Here is a 17,791-nt window from a genome sequence, read left to right as displayed (position 1 = left end):
AAAAATTTGGGATTTAATTCTTAAATTTATTTTTTATTTTTAAAAATTAATATAGTGTTGTGAACATTTTGCAAACATTTTATTATTTGTGTCTTTGAATAAATTGTCAAAGTTAATGACTAAAATCTTGATGAGTAGTTTGTCCTATTGGCTTAATGAGCTCAACATCCTTTGGAATTACTAAAGGATGTCCTTGTTGTTTATCCTTCTGCTGCAGTTGAAACAGCAGCTGCACGAGGACAATCACGTAGCTTATCAATCCATTAAAAACCTAAAAGGTTAATGAGTTAAAATCTTAAGACTGATACAAAACTGAAGTCTTATTTTACCACATAAATCATGGATACGTTACAGGCGAAACTGTTGCCAATGGTTGCCACATGATTGTTATGCATCCGCCAGTGCTGGAAGCATTCAATAAAAGACTGTATGGACTTGGAATGCTTAAAGTGCACAGCATATTCACTGAGCAGCCGCAAACAATTTCGTTTCTACAAAGGAATTTCATTAGGAACAATTCTATGCAAGGATTCTGCACCTAAGCTCACCTCGCGCTGTAACGAATATCCATAGCTGCAGGTGATGATAACCTTATAGACGTGCACCACCAGATGCAGAGTAAGGAACGCATATTGCGTGTCGAGTCGCTCGAAGCGCAGCAGCTTCTGGCAGAGCACATAGACAAAGCAGGTCATGTGGGTGAAGTCGTAGAATATGCCTGTGGCAGCCACAGCGCCACACACGCCATTCATCTCGGTCAGCAACTGGGAACAGCACTTGGAGTAGTCAAAGAGTTTGCCAATCTGTTGATGCAGCTGCTCCTGCTCTTGAACCGTCGCATACTTGCCTCGGTGGATGCCTTTATAGAATTGCTGCAGCAACTTCATGATGAGGCGATAACGCAGACGAAGATAATCCATAAGAGCAATGTGCACAAAACCCATGGCACCCAAGCTACCCGTTAGCCAGGAATAGGTGCAGGCAATCAGTAAGGTGGATGCCAAGCCACAACTGCAACGTGTCGTGTCCAGCATGAGCGCCAGCGTGACCAAGTAGTAGCTGATGGTGATGCCAACAGTGCCATACCAATACTTGGAACGTGTGCGCTGGTATCTCCATTGGACTTGGGGGAAGCCTTCAGAGATTCTCGCATCCAGCAGCTGCATGCTTGCCAGCAGTCTAATGTGGCGTCTGCGATGCCCGTCGAGCGTAACGCAATAGTGCAAATAGCTAACAATGCAAGAGAGCGATTCCCAGCTAAAGATTAGCTTGACCAGCGGCGTCATATGACTGAACATGGCCTGCGACATTTGTGGATCGTTTAGCTTAACGTAAATGCCGGCCACAAAACCAAGAATCAATGCCAAGCGCATTGCCATTGCGTAGATAAATTGCAGGGGCGTCGTCTTGGGGCCACCATTGCGTTGACTGTGCAGCCTGAATGTAATGACGCCCCAGTAAAAGAGGAGACTGTACAGGCTATTGTAGCAATAGACAAATCCAGCGCCGTCTGCTCCGTTCCTCTGCATCGCTTCAACTGCGGCATTGTGAGTGTTACTTATGACTAGTTGGCTTAATTACATGTAGATAACATCGAAGGGCAAAGACAAGTTTTGACAGTTCGGTTTATTTAGCGCCAACTCGCTTGGTACATGGTCCTTCTTCCAACTAAACTATCAGGAATCGGCTATAAACGTTGTGTATGTATAATTGGCGTACTTTTAGTCCTAGTGCATGTTGTTGTTCTGGTTATATTGATGTTTTGCTGTTGTTTTACTGTATCCATCTAACTGTTTGATTTTGTTCAATGTGAAAATTTATAAATTAAATATCTAAATATGTTGTTGCTGGTTCATGTTGCGGTTTCATAATGGTGATGAAGCAGCTCCTAGTTCTCAAGTTCGACGATCCTTCTTCTCGTTCACGGAACCATTGCTGAAGGCATGATTATTATGTATATCGGACTTCTTGCGTCTTAAAGCCTTTTGGAGCACATGGGCATCCGCTGGCTCGATGCGTTTGTAGTATTGCTCTTTGGTGTCAACGATCTCAAAGCCAAACTTTTTGTAAAACTCGATAGCGCCATCGTTGTTAATTTGCACATGCCTAGCAAAATTAAAATGTTATTCATCATGATCACTAAGAAAATTCGAAGCACTCACAGAAAGATACTGTCGAAGTTGCCATCCTTCTCAGCATAGTTGAGTATGTGCTCGAACATAACGGTGCCGATGCCCAGGCGTCGATAGGGCGATAAGCATCCCAAGGTCATGATATACAGGCGTCGCTGATTGTCCGTTGTGTCAATGCGACAGCACACGGCACCCACAACAATATCATTGTAATAGGCAAGTTTCGCAAGTTCACCGGCATCGAGCACGTCCACATAGAATTTGTCATTGTAGGAAACTGGAAAGACCACGGTGTTGAGCTTCTTCAGTTGCTTAATGTTATGTGGCGTAACATCGCCCAATTCGATACTGGATCTGCAACAAACAAACAATTGGCATACACGATGATTCTAATTATTCTCAATGTATTTTTTTAGGTTAGGGTTTTTAGGCGCCCTTAGGACAAGCTATTTTTTCTTTAGTCAGCTTTATGCACGCTTACGCTTACCTAGTCATGTTTTTTGTTTAGGAAAACTTTTAACGTTTTAACAGTGCGCTTTGCGCCTTAATTTTAAATAGATATTATTTTTTGTAATAAAAATTAGAATAAAATGTTATTAACTTGATAAATTATCTTCGCGTTACAATCGATACCGATAGATTTGCTATCGACAGCAAAACAGCTGATAGGCTGTAAGCTAGAGTGACCAAATTGTTGGACCAAAAACAAGCACCACTTTTTATGCATTGTGCTGTTTACTTTTGCGGTCACACTGTCGAAGAATTTTCGTTGTGAAAAGTTGGAAAGTTAAAGTTCAGAAGACGAAATGAATCCAAACATGAATATGATGCAAATGTCAGGGCCATCCATGATGCAAGTGTCGCCGATGATGCAATCCTCGCCGCAGCCCATGATGCCAACCGGTCCTGTGCCGGGACCCGTGCCAATGCAGCAGCAACAGCATCAACAACAGCAACAACAACAACAACAGGCGGAGAAACTGGACAACATATCGAGGGTGAAGAGTCTACTGGGTCCCTTGCGTGAATCAATGTTCCTGACCATACGTTCCAGTGCCTTTACTCTGCAACAGAACAATCTGGCCGATAATCTCAAGCGGGACACGGGTGGACATGGCCATGTGCCGCGATTTGACAAACATCTGGAAGATTTCTATGCTTGCTGCGATCAAATGGAGCTGCATCTGAAGACTGCCATTCAGTGCATGCAGCAGTTGACATCGTCGCAACATTATCTACCTGGTGCCGTGACCGCCATGCGCATGGAGAACTTTATGCAGGATAATCCCGCTGGACCAATTCCCTATCCCACTTATTTGAATACAGTACGTGTGCATGTGCAGTCTGCAAAGGATATTCATGATACGCTGATTAGCGCGGCGCAAAATATATCACAGGCTGATTGATAATTAGAGTACTTTTATGTTTGGCATTAGATCTTAATTAATACGTAATGCACTTAAGCGTAATCCAATTTGATATATGTACATTTAATAAAATATATTTAATAGTTTTTCCAACTTGGAATATCATTTAATTTTCTAATTCGCGACTTGTTTTGTTTTTTTTTTTTTTCACCAAACTCACCACTCTCAGTTAAATGTGGTAACTTTTTGTTTGGCAGTCGTTGGTCACTCTGAATGAATCTGGCGTCCAATGTTGTTAATATCCCGCGTTTGCAATTTAAATGACTCTTATTTATTAAAAGTTGACATTAAATGTCGACAGTAAAGCGGAAAAAGAAGACGAATGGTGATACGCGACAGTCGGAGCAGTTGCGCAACTGGTTGAATAAGTCAAAAAAACACAAAATGGTAATATTAAAATTTGATAAACATTTGTTTGTTCATTGTGATTTTCGTCGCAGCATGCCGCCAGTTTCATTCAAGGTGTTTTCACAACTGGTGGAGAATCTGCCGGACATTGCCTTTCAGATCCAGGTGGAAGGGTCTGCCAAACCAAACGGCACTTTGGATGAATGTGCAGAATGGTTTTACAATGAATTCTACAAAAATTCAGCCATACGAGAAAAGTACGAAATCAAAGTAAGATCCTGTCCACTGGCTATCAAAAATAAGTTGTTGCAATTGCCCATAGCAGAGGAAGCTACAACAACTGCAACTGGAACTGCAACTGAAATTGGCGTTGATGTCGCAATTAAAAAGTAAGGAAAAATATAATGTAAATAACAAGCCTAGTAGTTAGATACTCATTATTTCATTATTTTCAGCAGCGGTCGTTTCCAGTTTCCCGTTTCATTTGCAACGTTTAAGCAATACATTAATAAGCAACGTCTTATTAATGATCTCCTGCGGAAGAAAACAGATCAAGAGCGCCAATTGGTGCTGGGCGACTCCAAGAAATTGGGGGATTTATTGCGCAAAGGTTACAACGTGTTTTATATGTTTCCGCATCGTCGTCGCTTGAACAAATACGAATTCAAGGAAGCGTCACCAGAGATACTACAGCTGCTGCTAAAGCCTGGAGTGCCGCTCGACGAGGCAGCCGCCAAGACAGTAAGTGAATCACCAAGTTCCAAAAGGTAAGATTCTTTCTCTTCATCTCATTAGCTTTTTAGTATCAATTGTCTTCCATTGCAGTCGAAAGAATAAAGCAAGAGCTATTCAGCTTCAGGAGAGGTGGGTTAGATTCTAAGCAATTATATCACAACTGCGCTACAACGATCCATTCTCTTAATTTTACAGCCTTACCTCCATAGTGTCCTTCGATGTTTTTGAAAAGTTCATCAAGAACATCTATGAAATTGTTTGGCAACTAAAGCTAAACGACTTGAAGGATGAAGGCTTCGATAATTGCGCTAAGGCTTATTACATAGCCTTCTATTTAACGCCGGAAATTCGGGAGAGAATCCAGTACGAGTTTGTGCCTTGCACCTCATCAATGAGAAATCGTCTGCTGGCGTTGCCCAGCGAGGCAGATAGGGCGATTCTTCTCGAGATGCAGAAGATATCTCTCGAGATAGCAACAAGTCAAGAACTGGAGCTAAATGTGATCAGTCCACCCGTCGAGCAATTGCAAGTTGTTGATACACCCGAAGTCTCTTATGAAGTGTAGCTATATTTGAAGACATATGTTATTTGCAAAGCTCTACAACTTGTGATCCCTTTTTCAGACAGGTGACGTATAATAAGGATGCCGCTGAATCCAATGCAATTCCAAAAGATGCTTATCCTGTGACATTTAAGTTATTTAAGCGCTACATTAAGAATCTTGACGGGATTGTGAGCGAAATGTTAAGCAGCGATGAGTACAAAGGCAAAACAAAAGATGAGTGCGCCTTGGAGTATTTTAAGGCCTTCTATACAACTTCCCAGATACGTACGAAGTTCAAGCCAGAACTCAAGGCTTGTCCGTCAAAGATTCGAGCGAAATTACTTGCGTTGCCAGCCGAAGAAGAAGTAATTGTTGATGTTGTGGATATTGACAACGATGTACCGAATGAGGGAAACCCGCCAAAAGTATTAACTGTTGCTCAGGATAAGGATAACGTCGTCGATTTGCCCAGCGAGGGAAATCTAGTTAAGATTAAAGGCATAAATTATACATACCCGGTTGATATCAAAACATTTCTGAGATATATCAACTACGATGAACTCAAGAAACAACTGGTCGATGCTCATGCAAAAACCAAAAAAATTGGCGATGAGGCGAATGAAAAACAATTGTTTAAACGTTTTTACTATTCCTTTTATCTTGATAAGAGCTTGCGGAAACAATTTAACTATAATTTCAACGCAGCGCCAGCTCATCAACGAAGTAAATTTACCGAAATGGCAGTTGCAATAACGGAAAAACATGGGGAAGAATTGCCGCAACAAGTAGCAAACACTGAACCCTTCTATACGACTTCCCAGATACGTAATAAGTTCAAACCAGAACTCGAGGCTTGTCCGTCAAAAATTTCAGCGAAATTACTTGCGTTACCAGCCGAAGAAGAAGTAATTATTGATATTGTGGATATTGACAACGATGTACCGAATGAGGGAAACCCGTCAAAAGTATTGAGTGTTGCTAAGGATAAGGATAACGTCGTTGATTTGCCCAGCGAGGGAAATCTAGTTAAGATTAAAGGCATAAATTATACATACCCGGTTGATATCAAAACATTTCTGAGATATGTCAACTACGATGAACTCAAGAAACAGCTGGTCGAAGCTCATGCAAAAACAAAGAAAATTGGCGACGAGACGAATGAAAAACAATTGTTTAAACGTTTTTACTATTCCTTTTATCTTGATAAGAGCTTACGAAAACAATTTAACTACAATTTCAACGCAGCGCCAGCTCATCAACGAAGTAAATTTACCGAAATGGCAGTTGCAATACCGGAAAAACGCGGAGAATTGCCGCAACAAGTAGCGAACACTGAACCCAGGTAAGTTATGAATTTGTATTAAATCTAGTAGATTATTCAGAATTCCCTTCTATCTTAGTACCTCCACTCATATCAGTGCACAGGAACAACCGATCCTTGAGCCCAGTAATTGCAAATCGAATGAAATTACGTGCAGTGATTGTGAACTTGATGTAATCGTGGACATTGGAAAGTATGTGACGACACTACTGGATTGATTGTTTAATGTATTTCTAACATTTCTTATCACTTCATAGATCGGGACGCTTTATATTTCCTGTGTCTTTTGAGACATTCAAGCGTTGCATTAACTACGATGAGCTGCTGCATCCATTGCTCTTGCATGTCACTCAACAATGCAATGAAGAAGCACGTATGATTGCAAAATCGGATCCGATGCGATGTCGTAATGTCTTTACACGATATTATCGTTCGTTTTATGTGCGACCAATTGTTCGCAAGCAGTATGCCTATCGATTTGAGTCTGTTAGTGCATCATTAAAGTCCCAATTGATGCAGTATGCAGTACCTCTTAACGCAAGAGCCAGGAAGGAGATGAATATAGCTGCAACAACTGGCGCACCGAAGGCGTGTGCGGCCGTAATTGAAGAGGGAACAACGGAGACAGAGGTAGATATGGAGATAGACGAAATTGTGGAAATCACTGAAATAAATGAGCCAAACGTAGCTTCATTTGGGAATGGAATCGCAATTGGAAGAAAAACGAATTCCGTGGTGGCTCCAAGTGAGGCTTCTAATGCGTCCGGGAAAATTGCAAATACGCAAATTACGGAAGAAGTGATCATTTTAAACTCTGAGGAAACCGATGTGTCCCTCCAAAGAACACCCTTAATGGTAGAGGCTTCAACAACTGTAGAAAAGACCTCCAATGCATCCGGCATTCTTAGAAATAAAGCAATGATCGACGCAGAGAATACCCATACTTTCGCCATTGGCGAAAAGGCTGCATCACCTAGAATGACAGTTGCAATAACGGAAAAACGCGAAGAAGAATTGCCGCAACAAGTAGCAAACACTGAACCCAGGTATGTTATGAATTTTTATTTAATCTACTAGATTATTCAGAATTGTCTTCTATTTTAGTACCTCCACTCAGATCTGTGAACAGAAACAACCGATCCTTGAGTGCAGTGATTGTGAACTTTATGTAATGGAGGAAATTACAAAGTATGTGACGACGCTACTGGATTGATTGTTTCATGTATTTCTAACATTTCTTATCACTTTATAGTTTGGGACGCTTTATATTTCCTGTGTCTTTTGAGACATTCAAGCGTTGCATTAACTACGATGAACTTCTGCATCCATTGCTCTTGCATGTCACTCAACAACGCCATGAAGAAGCACGATTTATTGCAGAAACGGACCCAAAGCGATGTCATAATGTCTTTAAACAATTTTATCGTTCGTTTTATGTGCGACCAATTGTTCGCAGACAGTATGCTTATCGGTTTGAGTCTGTTAGTGCAGAATTAGAGTCCAAATTGATGAAGTATCCAGTACCTCTCGACGAAACTGCTAGGATTACGATGAATATGGCTACAGTTAAAGATGTGGCAACAACTGATGCAGCGAGTGCAGCCGTAGTTGAAGAGATTACTCCGGACGAAGTGATAATTTTAAGCTCTGAGGATACCGATGTAAGTTTCCAAAACACACCCTTAATGGTGGAGACTTCAGCAACTGTAGAAAAGACCTCCAATGCATCCGGAATTCTTACAAATAAACCAATGATCGGCTCTGAGAATACCCATACTTTCGCAGTTGGTGAAAAGGCAGCATCAACTAGCTCTGAAAAGGCGAATGATGACTTTATTGCGGAAAACACGTCTGAACTTAACACAAAGAAGATGCACACATCGTCAATTCCCGGTTGTGAAGTAGAAAAAGTTAAAAATACGCCAATAACTGGAACAGACAAATCGGATATGGTCAAAGTTACAGCAATAGCTGGTGTAGAGATTACCCACGAGTCTGCAATTGTTGAAAATACAGCAACTGGAGTAGTAACAACTATCAAAGAGAATATGGCATTAAGTGGCATAGAGAAGAAAAAGCCACATCAAGAGTATGAAGGCAGTCCATCAACGACTCTGCCAGTTTCATTCAAACTATTTAAAAAATATATACAAAATCTGGATGCAATTGTTCAGCAAATGTTGAAATGCGATGATCACGCTGACAAGTCAGAGGATGAGTGTGCTTTCCAATATTTTACAGCGTTCTATTTGGAGCCAGCTGTACGTGAAAAGTATGAGTTCCAGATCAAACCTTGCCCAGCAAAACTGCGCGAAAAAATACTTTCAATACCTGTAATTGAGCACGAGTCGGAGCATGGAGCTGAGCTGCAACTTGGAGTAGAAGCTGAGCCAGAAAGAAATGAAAGCCCGGCGGAACTGCTGAACATCAACTGTAATTCGCAGCAAAGCAATGACAGCGAACCGCTTGTTGTAAGCCAAAGGATTATAATAACGCTGAAAAATATGGTCTATGAATTTCCAGTTGCGCTGCAAACATTCAAACAATTTATCAACTATGAATCATTAAAACTGGAGCTGGTCAAAACCTACATCAAAGACAAGCCCAAAAGCAATGTGGAATCGATTTTAAATGACGAGCGAATTAATTCATCATTGTTTCGCCGCTTTTATCACTCGTTCTACATTGATCCTCGAGTGCGAAAATTTTTTAAGTATAATTTTAACGCTGCTCCAGTTGAGTTCAGACCGAAACTGCTCGAATATGCTGTGCCACTTGTTAGGGCAACAAGGCCTATTACGACCGAGAAGGTCGCAACGGTTGAAGTTGCGCAAAAGGAAAGTGAGTTGCAGTTAGCTGTAAACTCCACACAGGACTTCAATGACAGTTCAGAAAACAATGCGGCATTCGCGCAAGTCTCAGCGCAAGAGCAAAGATGTCTTAGTGTTGACTTAGAAACAATTGCAAAAAGAAAAGATACTGAAGTTCCTACTAGTCAAGGCGCTGCCCAGTCACTTAATATGGACTCAATGCCAGCAAAGCGAGCGTGTATTGTGCCCCAACTTAATGTTTCAGCTGTTTGTTCTACTGGCATTTCGCCGCCGTCGACACAGTGCTCTATAATGAGCACGCCGGAGACAAGTGAGCAGAGTGCTAGTTCAGCTGCTGTTGCCTCGTCACTGGAGAAAGACTCACCGTTGTGCAGTCTGGAATCAATGGCACCTTTGGTACAAAGCAGTAGCTCTGATAAGAGTAAAACAAGTGATGCTGAAGCTAGTGAGGTCTTGCAGCAGCAGCTAGAGTCCCACTTGCAGTCTCCGGATGCGTTGTCAGCGACGTCCGAGATTGAAGATCAAAGCAGTAATGAATCAACAGTGATTTACAATGATAAAGCTGACAGATCCATTGCGGATCATACTTATAACAGATCTTGGTCTTCCGAATGCGAAAGTTTAGAAGATATATATGCAGATAGATCGGATGAATTAGAGATGTGAGTGAACAAAGCATTACTGACGAAGATTTTTCACTAATTACTTTCCTTTTTGTAGATTGGAAAAGCTGAATGTAATCGAATATATACCACATAACTTGACATACTATATAGCACATCAGACGATGAACCTGAGAACTCGTGCATTGTTGGAGAAAGATTTTATAATTGATAGAAGACCAAAGCAAAAAGCAGAGGAATTAGCAGCCAATGCGAAACGAAGTGCTACAAACCCACAAACTATTGCCAAAAGTTATACTACTGGCAACAAGACTATTCCCATGGTTGAAATATTTCCTAGCTCTATATCAAACACAAAGACTTTTTTGGCAACAACAGCAGTTGCAGCGCCCTTAAAATCGGCATCAGTTCCAGCCACAGTGACACTAAGAAAAGCTAATAAGCAAACAATTGCAAACATCAAAGCTGAAGCTGAAGATTCTACTGAAATTGCAGAGGCTGCAGATAACAATGAATCTAATCTCGTTGATGTTAAGGAAGACATCGTTGATATTAAGGAAGACATCGATGATGTCGATTGCTCTACAGCAAATGTGGCTAATCAACATCAGAACACAATTTCGGCGCCAGAGATACTAGAAAAAGTAGGAACGAAAAAATTTGCAGGTAGAAGAACCGAAAAAGTTACAAGAAAAGTGTCGCGCTCCATTGCAACTGTGGTTGACAATTCAACAGAGATAACTAAAGGACCGAGGACGAATGCAGGTGAAAGTAATAAAGATAAAGTATCTGGCATAGTTACAGCAACAAATGTTAAGATAGGCTCAACAGTAGTCGCCACAAATGAAACAAGCTCGAGAGAATCAACTACAACAACAGCAACAGCAGGAACTAGCGAAGTAGTCGTCAAAAATGAATCAAGTTCGAATAGTGTCCCAGAAACACTTCCTAGCACAACAGCAATAACTAAGGAAGTAGTCGTCGCGAGTGAATCAAGTTCGAAAAGTGTCACAGAAACAATTCCTAGCTCAACAGCAGCAACTAGCAAAATAGTCGCCGGGAATGAATCGAGTTCAAAGAATGTCACAGAAACACTGCCTAGTTCCACAGTAGCCACAAAAACAATTCCTAGTTCAACAGCAGCAATAAGTGAAGTAGTCGACACGAATGAATCCAGTTCAAAGAGTGTCACAGAAACAATTCCTAGCTCGACAGCAGCCACAAGCGAAGTAGTCGCTTCGAATGAATCGAGCTCGAAGAGTGTCCCAAAAACAATTCCTGGTTCAACAGCAACAATAAGTGAAGTAGTCGTCAAAAATGAATCAAGTTCGAATAGTGTCCCAGAAACACTTCCTAGCACAACAGCAATAACTAAGGAAGTAGTCGACACGAATGAATCAAGTTCGAAAAGTGTCACAGAAGCAATTCCTAGCTCAACAGCAGCAACTAGCAAAATAGTCGCCGGGAATGAATCGAGTTCAAAGAGTGTCACAGAAACACTGCCTAGTTCCACAGCAGCCACAAGCGAAGTAGTCGCTACGAAAGAATCGAGCTCGAAGAGTGTCCCAAAAACAATTTCTAGCTCAATAGCAACAACTAGCAAAGTAGTCTCAGGGAAGGAATTAAGTTCGAAGATTGCCCCAGAAACAATTCCTAGCTCGACAGCAGCCACAAGCGAAGTAGTCGCTACGAATGAATCGAGCTCGAAGAGTGTCCCAAAAACAATTCCTAGTTCAACAGCAGCAATAAGTGAAGGAGTCGCCGGGAATGAATCGAGTTCAAAGAGTGTCACAGAAACACTGCCTAGTTCCACAGCAGCCACAAGCGAAGTAGTCGCTACGAAAGAATCGAGCTCGAAGAGTGTCCCAAAAACAATTTCTAGCTCAATAGCAACAACTAGCAAAGTAGTCTCAGGGAAGGAATTAAGTTCGAAGATTGCCCCAGAAACAATTCCTAGCTCGACAGCAGCCACAAGCGAAGTAGTCGCTACGAATGAATCGAGCTCGAAGAGTGTCCCAAAAACAATTCCTAGTTCAACAGCAACATCTAGTAAAGTAGAAGTAAATAAGGCATCATATACATCGGCAACAAAAGCATTAGAAACGGTTTCGGAGGCAACCAAAGCAACTGCGCCTCAAGCAATAGCATCCACTGATGGAGCAAGGGACACAACTAAAACGGCTTCAGCAGCTGTCGTCAGTGAAAGCAGCTCATCGCAATTGAAGGAATCAAATAGGGCAGTAGCAAAGCCGACAGAGGAGACAACAGTTGCACCAACGACATTCAATTTAAATTCGATTGATTTCTTTGCTCCCATTGGCAAGGTATTAAACCTAAATTCTTATTGTAAACATCTCGCTAATGGTTATTTATTTCATACATTTTAGGAGCATAACTTGAAGTATTTAATCTACACTAGCCATGGTCTGAAGCAGACCGTTTGGTGCATACTATCGCAGTTGACTTGTTCAGAGTTCAAGAAGTATACTTGTATACATAACGGCGAGTCCTTTTATAAGGACGAAAGTCTATTTTCTCGTGTCTATTCCCATGTGATACACAAAGGAAATTGGCCAATTAACCTGTATGTCAAGCTGCCAATGCTGATTGAACTATTGCGCAGCAAAGATGTGCAAATTGATGAGCTGGATTTGGCACATTTTTCCCCCAAGGTTCTGCATTCGTCTGAGCTCATGCGTTACACCAACTTTGATGACATTGCTGAGCGTAATTATCGCAATCGTACTGGAGATCGTGTCAACAATCTAGTGGATTTGTTTTCTGAGGTCGAGAACTTCTACGTAGAGTGTTGGATGCAGGATCAGTGGATTCAGCAAGTACCTCGAGTCACATCCCAGGAATTAAAGCTAGCAAATGCAAAGATTGAGCCCGTTGCATTCAACATTCCGGAATGCAGAAGTAAGTCTGTAAACTGCTGTGACAACAATAAGTTAATGGCATATTTTTTACCAGTTCCAATTTGCTTGCTCGAGAAAGTGCCCGAAGCTGTCATCGAAATCGAGTCTGAGACGATCGAGTTATATGATAATTCGCCACAGGGTAAGCTGCAGCTTAGAAATTATTGCTTGCATTTACAATATTCTTTCTCTCTAGACATACTGCAAGATTCAGATTGTCCAGCAACCCAGCTGGAGCAGTCTATTGCTGGAAACAGTCTATTCGTGGACGTTGAAGATGTTGACCCTGCAACACAATTGCCGGAGACTCAAAGTGATCCACTTATGGAAACTTCTATAGAGATGCCTACAGTTCAAATCAAACAGGAATCTGTTAAATTGCTCAGCAATATGCGCTTTACGATCGATAGCTCGCAGAGTCAAGAGGTTGTATGTGAAAGCATATCGCCAGAGGAACAAATTATCAATCTAGATGAGGATGACGAAAGAATTGCAGCGGAATTGTCGTGCTTCGCAATTGTACCGCCCAAGGATAGAAGTCCTCCAATGTCGTTCCTTAATGCTAATCTTTCAAAATGCGAGTTTAATGATCTAATGAAGGATGTGAGTTTATCTCCCGAGCTGCAGTTGCAAATCACCAATCAATTGATGTCTTTGGAGACGTCACAGATTGAAGTTGCTACTTCGCCAACAGAAGAATCGCAAGTTCCAGTTGCAGACGTTCCGCCAGCCGCAACCGCAACCGCAGTGGCAGCTCCTGCTTCTCCAGTTCGATCTGTAACAATTAGAAAGCCCAGTCGAGCTTTCAAATCTACTTTACCATGCAAAAGACCACGTTTAATGGCGAACAATGTGCCACAGTTAAGGCATGACTTTCGTCCGTTACCTTTCACTGCTGCGGTGCCCAATCAGGCGACTGTTAATCCCAGTGCGCAGCAAGAGTTACCCACAACCTCCTCCAGCCAGGTCCAATCACAGTCGCAGCAGGACAGCTCTGACCCTCCCATGACTGCATCCCAAGAGCTGGCCACGGATAACACTTTGATGGCATCATCACAACTGCAACACTTACTGGATGCTCCGCATGTCAATGTGCGACAGGTAAATGAACTCCCAATGGCGGTGGATTGTGTTAGTGATAAGAACGATAGGGCAAGTTTGTCAATGCCTCAGGCTGTGTTGCATCAACAAATTGTGTTCAGCACGCTTCAGCGCTTCATGTACTTTGAATCGCTGACTACTTCGCAAATAGCCAAGTACCAGATCAATAGTCTGTCTGTGGGCAGCTTGCATCAGCAGGCGCTGATCTCTGTTAATGGACAACTGTTCAAAGTTAATGGCCCGTTGTTGGAGCACCTCTTTCCTCATTTGAAACGTAGTTTGCTGCAGGATTTGCAGCATCTTTTAAACAATGTTGGTGAATTCATTTACAACTGTCGCCTTAACTTGCACCAAGACACCAAAGAAGATTTACGTCTTCGAGTGCTCTATGCATTTATGAGAGCCTCGCCTCCTTTCACCCATATTCGCCTCCAGTTCGAGAACGCGACTCGAGAGTGGGCAACTTTTAGTACAACCAATGAACGTGATAGGGATTTGTTGCGACGAAAACCCAAATGTGATGTGCGCGCCAGTTTAAAACCTGAAATACTGCAACGTATGAAAGAAGTGAAAAGTTTATGCTACTTTTAGTACTAGTTTTATTAATTATTATATTAAACAAATAAAATAATTGATAATAGTGTTTGTCTAAAATAGATTTCCTTTCTTTTCAGAGGCGACATTGAAAATGGGTGATGTTGAAGATTGTAAATTATATTTATTGTTATTATTATTATGCCCTGTTATTTTAAAGATGAAGTTTTTCCAGTTCTTTACAAATAAAATAATTATTTAAGTAAATATTTATTAGAGAATGATGTGCATAACACATCGAAAATAATTGTATAGAAAATCGCAAAATTCCTTTTTTTTTTGCTCTGAAATATTTGATATACATATTTAGGATTATAACATATTTTTGAGAATATCCGATTTTTTAAATGTATTTATATAAATTTACAACTACTCTTAAATTGTACTATTAATTTTTACAACTGCCAAAATGTAATTCGTTTAATAAAATAAAATTTCCAATAAAACATTTTTTGTGTGCTATTTTCGACATTTTTCTAGTTAGTGAGCAGAAAACTTTAAAATTAGAATCTTTTCAATTAATCGACTAACTCGATTTCGATTATTATTAAGCCAAGCTTACACCGATAAAAGCTCAGAGTTGATTTCTTGTGCTTTTTGCAGTGCTGCATTACGATTGCAGCTTTTTGCAAAATGGCGCTCAATTTCAAAGTGCATGAGGAGTTTAAGTTTAAAATAAATTATTTGGTGTATGCATCATTTATAAGTTCATTTAGGGATAAAATGACATGATGTGTATCATCTAAAATTCTTCTCTAATTTTGTGTTAATTGTCATGCTTTGCTCTCACAAATGTCAAGATCATAAAACTTGGCCTTGGCATGATATATTTTGATAGATATAACTTAACTTTATCATTATCCACACAGACATCTCGTTCAACCCTTTCAAATATTACCACAAAACAAAACAAAACAAACGAGCTACCGAAAGAAGAACAATTTAATTAGCGATGACATGTTGCCATTTAATTTTCCTGTAAAAAGTGTAATTAAAAATGTGCCCTTCGCAGTCGTTTCGTTCGCTGGCAGTTGAAGGGCGGGGCAGTGACAGTGGCAATGTGGCAGACATTGTCTATAAAGTTGTCGCAGCCGTTAAGACAACAAACACACACACTCACATTCACGGGCGATCATATATCGGTAGGTCGGCGATAAATCATATTGCGGCTGCCTCTGGTGCATATTAGGCTCTAAACGACAAGATAATCTATGGTCTGGCCACGGCAACAAAATGTTGCAAGTGGCAATAAATTTGGAAAATACAAAATACGCTGACAATTTTCCATACACACATATGTATGTGTGTGTGTGCGTGGATGGGGGTGTCCTGTATGCACACACACTGAGGACACACAGGACACAGAGTCACGTCAACACTTTCAACTCTTTGTTGTGTGTGTGGCAAGTTATTCCTTCGTTTTATGCCGCTGTTGTTGTAACGTGTGTGTTTTTATTTTCATTCGTATCCTTTCGGCAATAAAAATTCCGTTTGCTATTTATCTTGATTGTCCCTTCGCTCAAGTCCAAGTAGTCGCCGTTTGTCGCGAGTCACTTGAATGTGGCTTACATTGTATAGCTATAGCTATAGCTACCGTGGTCTGTCGCGACGCTAGAAATTTTTTGCTTAATGAAATGTACATAAAACTAAATGAAATTAAGTTTCTGACGTGCTCCTCGAGCACCAAGAGAGTCCAAGCAGCCCCCAAGTCCAAGTGCCCCAATGTGGCGCAACCCTTTCGCGTTTGCTGCGTGTTTATTACCACGTCGAGCATAAAATGCAAAACGCGTTCAGCTCCCTATCAAATGGCACAAAATGGCTGTCGAGCTTGTCGAGTGGGAAAACCCTTTTCCAAGAACTACAAACAGTTCAAGGCGCGCAGTGTCCAGTTTAGTTGTTGGAAATTAAAGTAGAATCAGCAACAGCAGCAGCAGCAGCAGCTGTTGGTTGTGGTGGTGGTGGAAAACGGGAAAACGGAAGTGCTCGGCAAAAGCTCATAAAGTCGAAATTAAATAATTTGTCTTCTTAATTTTCAAATAAATTCTTCATCATCCAAATAAAGGAAACCCCAAGCAGCAAAAACAATTGTGCGCAGCACAAACCGAAAGCAGCTCAGCCAACCAGAAGCGTGGCGAAATCCCGACAACAACAAAACCACCTCGCCTCGTCTCGTCCTTTATCCTGCATCCCATATCCCTGACTCTCGTCCTGTCCTCTCACCCTCTCTCAGCTGCCGGCAAGTGCACACTCGCACTCGCACTCGAGATGTTGCCGAGCAGGGACTTTTATTAAATTCGACCTACGCCATGCCATGAATATGGGAGCACTGCCTTCGTCCTGCCATCCTTCCTTGCCCGCCCTCATGCTCATCATGCCGCCCTCGCGACAGTTTTCGTATTGTGTTTTTTAATATGTTTGTATGTCTGTCCAACTGTCTCGCTGTCTGTCCGACTCCCTGTTCTGACTGTCTTCCTGTCTCACTGTCGCCCGGCACAAATAATCGTGTACACCATTAATCCTTATTTCACGGCATTGTTCTCATTTCCCACTCCTCAGCTCCTCAACATCCCCCCTCCTTGGTCGCATCAACACAAGTGGCATGTAAGCGATTATCGCTAGGATAAATGTATGAAGCAGAAAAACAATAAATGTAAAAATAAATAAAAGGGTGTCAATGACTTTTGATAATAGAAATGATAGTCCAAAATACTGGCACAATCTCGATGCTATCGCAGATGCACTGAACAAAATTCAACTCAAGTTCATGACAATTCTATTAAATGATTAGTCATTTAAATATGATTTAAATATACTTTTTGCTTAAACAAAAAGTTTCTTCAAAATTAATGTTCTCAATTCACTATTTATACTCTCTCGTGTTGTACTTTATCTGATCTCATAATTGTTATAACATAATGTTTTCAAATTGTTGGGTCATAAGAAATATAATTGCTTTGCCAACTCGGATTTTCTTTAATTAACAATTTTGTATTTACTGTACCATTTTTGGATTTATTGAAATAGTATTTTAAGCCTAGTGAAAATGATGGAAATTAACATAAAGACCAAATGCAATTCATTCCACAAAACAGTTATAGTGATATTTTTGTTATCACATTTAAACAAAAGATCTCATCGTCTTAAAAGTTGTTGGGCTATTTCAGAAAAAAGTTATTTTGATCACAATCGTTTTATTTATAATCTCTATATACAAAAA

At 40.9% G+C, this 17,791-nt stretch overlaps 4 protein-coding genes across 6 annotated transcripts; 2 read left to right on the top strand and 2 right to left on the bottom strand.

Annotated features, from left to right (window-relative positions):
* Nucleotides 1-9: 9 nt before the first annotated feature.
* Nucleotides 10-1,529, bottom strand: LOC132788583 (putative gustatory receptor 47b). The gene is made up of 3 exons (XM_060796068.1): nt 549-1,529; nt 330-491; nt 10-271 (listed from the first exon to the last, which is right to left on the bottom strand). The coding sequence occupies exons 1-3, from the start codon at nt 1,527-1,529 to the stop codon at nt 113-115; spliced, it is 1,302 nt and encodes a 433-aa protein (XP_060652051.1). The 3' UTR covers nt 10-112.
* A 78-nt stretch (nt 1,530-1,607) lies between these two features.
* On the bottom strand, nt 1,608-2,761 carry LOC132788586 (probable N-acetyltransferase san). Its single transcript, XM_060796071.1, has 3 exons — nt 2,620-2,761; nt 2,163-2,486; nt 1,608-2,106 (listed from the first exon to the last, which is right to left on the bottom strand). Exons 1-3 carry the CDS (start codon nt 2,625-2,627, stop codon nt 1,896-1,898), a joined length of 543 nt encoding a protein of 180 aa, XP_060652054.1. The 5' UTR covers nt 2,628-2,761; the 3' UTR covers nt 1,608-1,895.
* A 173-nt stretch (nt 2,762-2,934) lies between these two features.
* On the top strand, nt 2,935-3,655 carry LOC132788585 (mediator of RNA polymerase II transcription subunit 29). The gene has a single exon (XM_060796070.1). The coding sequence runs from the start codon at nt 2,939-2,941 to the stop codon at nt 3,536-3,538; it is 600 nt and encodes a 199-aa protein (XP_060652053.1). The 5' UTR covers nt 2,935-2,938; the 3' UTR covers nt 3,539-3,655.
* A 109-nt stretch (nt 3,656-3,764) lies between these two features.
* On the top strand, nt 3,765-14,854 carry LOC132789363 (protein telomere ends associated-like). Of its 3 annotated transcripts, none has more exons than XM_060797329.1 (15): nt 3,765-3,946; nt 4,022-4,296; nt 4,363-4,674; nt 4,733-4,771; nt 4,838-5,203; nt 5,266-6,528; nt 6,587-6,700; nt 6,765-7,553; nt 7,612-7,695; nt 7,760-10,000; nt 10,059-12,285; nt 12,349-12,880; nt 12,935-13,021; nt 13,076-13,980; nt 14,655-14,854. In XM_060797329.1, exons 1-15 carry the CDS (start codon nt 3,851-3,853, stop codon nt 14,664-14,666), a joined length of 9,342 nt encoding a protein of 3,113 aa, XP_060653312.1. In that variant the 5' UTR covers nt 3,765-3,850; the 3' UTR covers nt 14,667-14,854. The 3 variants fall into 3 exon arrangements, with proteins under 3 accessions (XP_060653312.1, XP_060653313.1, XP_060653314.1); XM_060797330.1 differs by having other exon boundaries at nt 4,366-4,674; nt 14,655-14,853; XM_060797331.1 differs by having other exon boundaries at nt 3,929-3,946; nt 4,000-4,296; nt 14,655-14,853.
* Nucleotides 14,855-17,791: the final 2,937 nt, after the last annotated feature.

This window comes from Drosophila nasuta, chromosome 3 (assembly GCF_023558535.2).
Source record: "Drosophila nasuta strain 15112-1781.00 chromosome 3, ASM2355853v1, whole genome shotgun sequence".
Classification (NCBI taxonomy): domain Eukaryota; kingdom Metazoa; phylum Arthropoda; class Insecta; order Diptera; family Drosophilidae; genus Drosophila; species Drosophila nasuta.
The sequence above is the reverse complement of the archived record's forward strand: the minus strand, read 5'-3'. Positions and strand labels throughout refer to the sequence as shown.

Coding starts and splice junctions, on each gene's coding strand:
- LOC132789363 (XM_060797329.1), top strand. CDS start 3,851: ATGTCGACAGTAAAGCGGAAAAAGAAGACGAATGGTGATACGCGACAG. Junction 3,947..4,021: donor AGTCAAAAAAACACAAAATG/GTAATATTAAAA, acceptor GTTTCATTCAAG/GTGTTTTCACAACTGGTGGA. Junction 4,675..4,732: donor GAATCACCAAGTTCCAAAAG/GTAAGATTCTTT, acceptor CTTCCATTGCAG/TCGAAAGAATAAAGCAAGAG.
- LOC132788586 (XM_060796071.1), bottom strand. Junction 2,107..2,162: donor AACTTCGACAGTATCTTTCT/GTGAGTGCTTCG, acceptor TAATTTTGCTAG/GCATGTGCAAATTAACAACG.
- LOC132788585 (XM_060796070.1), top strand. CDS start 2,939: ATGAATCCAAACATGAATATGATGCAAATGTCAGGGCCATCCATGATG.
- LOC132788583 (XM_060796068.1), bottom strand. CDS start 1,529: ATGCAGAGGAACGGAGCAGACGGCGCTGGATTTGTCTATTGCTACAAT. Junction 492..548: donor GATATTCGTTACAGCGCGAG/GTGAGCTTAGGT, acceptor ATTCCTTTGTAG/AAACGAAATTGTTTGCGGCT. Junction 272..329: donor ACGTATCCATGATTTATGTG/GTAAAATAAGAC, acceptor TTAACCTTTTAG/GTTTTTAATGGATTGATAAG.